General features: G+C 36.5%; 1 protein-coding gene across 1 annotated transcript; it reads left to right on the top strand.

Moving 5' to 3' along the window:
* Window positions 1–1,750: 1,750 nt before the first annotated feature.
* LOC143864168 (protein SMALL AUXIN UP-REGULATED RNA 12-like) lies at window positions 1,751–2,625 on the top strand. The gene has a single exon (XM_077375040.1). It carries the CDS (start codon window positions 1,809–1,811, stop codon window positions 2,130–2,132), a length of 324 nt encoding a protein of 107 aa, XP_077231155.1. The 5' UTR covers window positions 1,751–1,808; the 3' UTR covers window positions 2,133–2,625.
* The last annotated feature ends 4,171 nt before the right edge of the window (window positions 2,626–6,796 follow it).

Raw genomic sequence — 6,796 nt, 5'->3', positions numbered from 1 at the left:
GAGAGAGTCTGGGCCATAGAACATGGGAATAAATTTGAGAGACAACATAGCCAGGCTAGAGCAAGCTGTGGCCCTCATAAAAATTGGAGTTAATATCTGATCGAAACCCTTCTATCTCTGCGTGGTTGTTGTTGTTGTTTTAGCAGGACCACATAGATAACAGCCTTTTAATTTGTACACCTCTCTCCACTTTTCAAGCAACACCCACATGACATTCCCTCACTACTCTCTCCATATATATACAGACACATAATATGTGGGTGTGTGTATGTTTACTATGCAATCTATAATCCAGTTGTAGTAAATTAACTCAACTTCAGTAATTAATCATGAGAGTGAAAATACATCTTTACTGCTGAATTATGTGATTCTTATCTTGCATGGAATATGTACTAATCTTGTCAGTCTCTCCTAAATCTCATAGTTCTCTTGAATTAATCAATTAATCCATTTTCTTCGCCATCAAATCCTCACAAACTTTACTCTTAAGTTGATTAAGCAGGGGAGACTACATAGATTGCATGGTGTAGAAATCACATGCAGACACCCAAATGTAACCTGCTTACATTTTCTATGGAATGATGCTGTAAATGGACTATAATCATAACTTGGTATACAAATCATTACCACTATCCAATAGTTCCACATGTTTGTCAATCTGAACCGTCCAATAGATCCCACTAATTAGGTGTTATATACAACAACCTAAAGATCTACCTGTTAGATGTTCTTACCTTCCCATATCAATGGTGAGCAAAGTTTTTACTCCCTATGTCCCACAAAGGACCCACTGAGCAGATGATTAATATCATTCCATCGATGTAATTTTTGGGCTATGGTCAATTGGATTCTCTAATCCATAGTATTAGAGTTATACATGTAGTTTTATACACAGTATCACTCCTTTATTATACACATTAGGTTCAATTTTTTCTTCCATCTACACAAATAGCTTTCAATTCTCCTACTTCAATCAAACCCAAATATTATATACTAAAGTGTGCCAGGTAGGGTATGTGGGATAAAAAAATCTTAAAGAGATGCTTAGATAACTAGCCTGACATTTGTATATTCATATAGAATGAGAGAATATAGAAAGTTGAAAACTCTAATTTGGAGTAGAAAAAAATTACAATACATGCTAGATGTATTGTAGAGACAACTTTAATCAAGTATTCATTGGACAGGGTCAAAACACATGGTTGCTGCAATGTTGAGGTCTTGGGTATGTTGGGGAATCTCATAAAGGTGCTAATCTTTTTTCTGTGAAACAATCCATACAATATCCAGCACAACCAACCACAGAAGACTAGTACTACTAGTACTATGCTGTACAGTTGCCTTTATCAGTGAATTCCTTATCAGCTAACCATGAGAGAGAGGGAGCGAGAAAGAGATACAAAAAAGTGGTGTGAAAAGAAAGTGGATGTGTTGTAAACTTGAAAAAAGAAAAAAAAAAAACCGATGTGTTAGAAGCTTAACATTTGAAACAGAACCAAAGTCCAAAGTAATAAAAAGGCAAGACTTAAAATTCCACAGAGAGAGAGAGAGAGAGAGAGAGGTGTTGTCCCTTGGAGGGGCAAGAGACATTAAGGCCAATGGGGCCAGTTCCCAACATGTCCTTCTTCCTTACACACACCCCAAAGCACTTGTGGTCTGTCCTTTGCCCCCACACCCCACATGACCTTGTTCTCAATTCTCTCCATAAATACCCATCCCAACCTTCCCTTCCCCTCACCACCCTCCTCTTTTCTCTCTCCATCACACTCTTCTCTCTCTCGCCCACTTTACATTTGTAGAATACCCCAATGGCTCTTAGAAAATCAACCAAATTATCCCAAACAGCTGTCCTCAAGCAAATCCTCAAGAGATGCTCTAGCTTGGGAAGAAAACAAGGCTATGATTCAGATGAACAAGGCCTTCCCATGGATGTCCCTAAGGGCCATTTTGCAGTCTATGTTGGAGAGAAAAGAAGCAGATTCATTGTCCCAATCTCATACTTGACTCATCCTGAGTTTCAAAGCCTTCTCCAAAGAGCCGAAGAGGAATTTGGCTTCGATCACGACATGGGTCTGACTATCCCTTGCGAAGAAGTCGTGTTTCGTTCTCTAACTTCCATGCTCAGATCATAGTTTCAAAACTTCTCCACATTATGGTGGACTCCCCCAAGCCAACTCCCTTTTACCTTGTCTAAGTCCGCATTTTATCCTATAACGTCAATTAAAACTCTTTTTGACTCTCCTTAGTTATGGCCGCTTCAATAAAGTAGTCAGCCACGTCAACCGAGTACTCGACCGCATCGTGCTGAGTTGACTAGAATTTGGTTTGGCTGTGTTATGACCCGCGTCCGCTTTTTGAAGATAGAAAGAGACAAGAATGGGAAGATCATGAAGAAGAAGCTACTTCAATGCCTCTGTTTCTTCCATCTTTGTTTTGATCTCTCTTTTCTTGCCAATTTTTTTTCTCTTGTAATGATTCTGACCCAAAACCCATTAACTTTTTTTGGGTTGGATTTGTATATTTTAAGCATGAGATTACTTACAGTGGTGTGCGACTGCACCCTGTGAGAGCTGATTAATGGACGAAGGGTGTGTCCCTTTTTTGAAAATAATTTCTTTCTTTCTATCTCTTTTGCTATATCTGGTTTATCAAACAACCCAGAAGATAATAAAATATGTGACAATAAAATAAACTCTTCCATCCATCAACAAGAATAAATTGTGAAATTCTGAACAGTCCAGATTGTAATTGGGTTACAACTTTGGGATTTTCAAGGACTGGTAGTTGAGATTGCCATTATTTCCTTCAGAAATGTTCCAGATTGTAATTTTTTAAAAGAGAAGAAAATGTTATAGTATAAAAGATAAATAACACCTTTCTCCAACAGCTTAAGCTTTTGGAGAAGTTGGTAAGTTACCATGGTATCAGAGCCAAATGTCTCGACTTCAAACCTCCCGGATAGCAAAAAAATCCACATGCGATGGTCGGCCCAAAGTGGGACCACATGTGCCATGTGTTTGCCAAGTGGGCCACACGTGCGGGGGAGTGTTAAAGTATAAAAGATAAATAATACCTTTCTCCAACAGCTTAAGCTTTTGGAGAAGTTGGTAAGTTATCAGAAAATACAACAAATTTGAGTTTTTGCGCTTCCAAGAATTATGAGATCAATCAAATGGAGCTGAAACAGCTGTAAGATTGAAATGGGATCAAAGGCCTACAACAATCTTATTCCAACAGTAAAAGAAAAAGAAAAAGAATTCAATATTATTTGCCATTTCAAAAAAAAAAAAACAGTAAAAGAAAAGGAAGCATAACAGTTGAGTAATAATCAGGTGATGAAAAGTACAATTTGGGTTATTGTTTTACTAAGAAAGGTACCTTAAAAAATCTAATTACAAGTTAGAAAAATCACCCACAGACCACAGCATAGAAACTGCAGAAAACTAAAAAAAAGTGTTTTCTTTTAATTCTTTTGCCTTGTTCTACTTTTCTAAATTTTTATTCTTTAAAGAAAGACATGAAAACAACAATGAGAAAGAGAGTTTGATGCTCTAAAAAATCTGAAACTCTATGTGGTTCTCTGCTGTCAATACCATGGTTTTAAATTTCGACCGAAATCCGAAATTTCGGTGGAGACCGACACCGAAACCACACAAAACCGAAATGGTCATTTATAATTTAATATTTCATCGAAATTTCGACCGAAATTTAATAATGAATGAAATATTGTTTTTTTTTTTGGTACCAGATTTCGACCGAAATTTCGTCGAAATTTCAAAATTTCAAGGTTCGAAACCTGTACCGAAATCGAAATTTTAAAGGATAAGAAAAGCAGCCTTTGGTCCCACACACATTAATAATATATACAATTTAAAACTGCAACTGCTTTCAACATCAAAATCAGTATAATATGTATGGTCTTGTTCTTTTTTGTTCTCCTATCTAACAATAATTTCAACTTAAATTCATATAAAAAAGAGAGAACAGAACAACCATCTTGCATAGATTTCATTTTTCAAGAAGAATAAAGGAAGAACGGGAAAGTAGAATAAAAAACTGATATAACTGTCGGCATAAAAAACTGACCCATGTATGGACTTTTCTCCCATGCATGGGTTTTCATGGATGGATCTCCTTAAATTGCTCTTCTCCTCTCATTTTCTTAAAGAAAAATAAAAGTAGGCCCCTTAGACCAACATTTTAAAAACCCAGTGTCAGCCATCCTTGCATCCATTTATTTATAGGCTACTGATATTGGCACTGCAATTTTTTAATAACTGCACAAACTCAGCTTGTCTCTTCTATCTTAATTGGCTTCTAAGTGCTTTTTGGGAACTGTAATAACCTTTGGAAGCTCATTAAATAATAAAGGACTAGATGAGCTAGTGCAATTATAAAAACATGGTTGTGCTGATATTTTTTTTCATTTACAGGCATTGCTTTTCCTTTGTAGGACCAGAAAAGAAAGGCTGTCTCTGGTAGATGGGCATCTCTTTTCTTTTAATGCTCTTTCCCTCTTTTGCTTTCTACCACATAGTACTCTGACAATCCAGCTCTTTAACTAATTTTGCATAGTATTCAACTTCCCTCAGCCCCAAAAAGAATATCTCCTGTAACTGTTACTAAAAAAATCCAAACAGAATCCCTTCTCAGAAAAGAATATCGTCCTATCATCACCCTTCTCTTTCTTTAGATTGTGTTGATGGATCTTTCGAAAATGTAAAAATGCATGCTCTACAAATTATATCATCTTTAGCTGTACTCCATTCTTGTTTCACTTGTTTTTTCTTTTTGGGTATTTAAGTAGGTGCTCTTTGTCCGGCAGTTGGGAGTACATCAAATCATGGTTTTAAATTTCGGCCGAAAAATTTCGTTTTGGCTGAAATATTTTTATTCCGGCTGCTACCGAAACAAAATCCACTTGATTTTGGAAAGATACAATATTTGGCCTGAAATTTAGGATTTTCCGCGAAATTTCAGGATTTCGTTTGAACATCTAACTTTTCATATAAAAAGAAGAAGCAAAGTTTCTTTCGAAATATCGATAGTTCGAAGAAAAGAGAAGAACAACGAGATTCCTTCAAGTTATTTCTAACAAACGACAAAAAAAAAAAAGAAGTGGTGAAGAATCTTACCTAGATTTCAGCCGTGATTTTATACCAAAATATTTTCGTGATTTTACAAGATTTCAGCTGAAATTTTGTACCGAATCTGAAATGTTTCTGTTTCGCTGTTGACTGAAACCGAAATTTAAAACCTTGCATCAAAGTAGAACAAGGGTACTGCTAGTTCTAAAATATAATTGACATGGACAAACGTAGAAAACAACCCACTATGTAATTAGTTAAAAGTCTCCAGCCTTGAGAAAACATGCAAACTTGTGTTGAAAATTTTATTTTCTAAAGACATACACCTAAAACTAGGCTTCATCTACTTCTCTTGTTCTAGATAAAGCATGTATCAGTTTTCCTAGCACGTATAGTTTTGCTAGTGTTCTCATAATGATCACAACATAGACACCAAACATGTCACCTCATAACTCTGCCATGTTTTTACTGCCCTATGTTTATTTAGCTAGTTCATCTCCTCCCATGTGTATGTTGGGGTAATTTTCTGTTTTCCAATGACCTTGAGATTCTAGCTGATGACCAAACAGGTTTCGGATCTAAATAAGAGCCCACACCCTTTAAAGTACAATTTCTGGTAAGTCTCACAAGCAGAATAGTGTGATCAATGAAGAGGACCCCAGCTTTTACATCCATCTTAAAGAAGAGTCTAAGTAAAAAGACTTTAGACAGCATTAGTTACAAGAACAATATTGGGTTTTTTCCTCCTTTTGTCTTTCTAGTCTTCCATGTCCCATCCATACCCCCTCCCCCTAGAAAATCCAATACACCTTAAGTTATTTGTTCTCACAATCCTTTAAATGTGTTTAAGTCGTGTCTTATAAAATCTCACCTCCACATTAAATTATATAATTATATAATTTATCTTTACTCATCTCCTAATCTTAAAATATTAATCATGGTGGTTATGCTGTTATATGATCTCCCAAGGGGCTCCCACCTAGCTAGTTCCACAGAAATCAGGTCTTACAGTACTAAATCTTCTAACCTTATGAGCAACCAGAAATTAAAGTTAATTAAATTCAGAAAGGGAAAAGATAAAAAGAAATTTTATCATTTCTTCTCATTTGTGGTTGGTACTGGTAGAAGATCCATTTCATTAGTACAGATTCTTTATGCAGTAGATGATGAATACATCTCTTACACAAAATCCTCAAAGGATATGTATTTCATCTTTTAAAAGAAAAATGAAATTTGAAGTCATAGATCAAAGGCATCTCTGTTTGCTAGAGTTATGATCAAGCAGAGAAGTTAGTGAACTGAAAACACCTTCTTCACATGGAATTGTAAGGCCCATCATCTGTTCAAAACCAAACTCCTATGCTCTCTGTAGAAGAATTTGAAAAATTGGGTCTTGGAGGAAAAAGATTGGCAGGACAGACCGCGCTCGTCGCTCTGCAACATGCACCGGAAAGTGTCCCTTAGGCATGTCCAAAGGCAACCCAGATACCCCAACGCATTCCATTACTGAAGCTTTTTTGGCGTACGTATTCGTTAGGTACCTAACATTTGGTATCAAAGTAGCCACTACGTCATGTGTTCGAATCACAGAAAGGACGACATGTGGAGGGTGAAAGCCGCCATAGTGAAGTTGCCGTAGAGTGGGCCGCTGCAGAAGGCGTGACTTGTGAAAAGGGCTACCAAGAAAAAGAGGCAGAGCGAAAGCTGTC

Source organism: Tasmannia lanceolata, unplaced genomic scaffold (assembly GCF_043159265.1).
Source record: "Tasmannia lanceolata isolate RefF3 unplaced genomic scaffold, GAP_Taslan_0.1 ptg000048l, whole genome shotgun sequence".
Taxonomy (NCBI): Eukaryota; Viridiplantae; Streptophyta; class Magnoliopsida; order Canellales; family Winteraceae; genus Tasmannia; species Tasmannia lanceolata.
The sequence above is the reverse complement of the archived record's forward strand: the minus strand, read 5'-3'. Positions and strand labels throughout refer to the sequence as shown.

Bases quoted from the DNA above. Each gene is read 5' to 3' on its own strand.
- LOC143864168 (XM_077375040.1), top strand. From the start codon at position 1,809: ATGGCTCTTAGAAAATCAACCAAATTATCCCAAACAGCTGTCCTCAAG.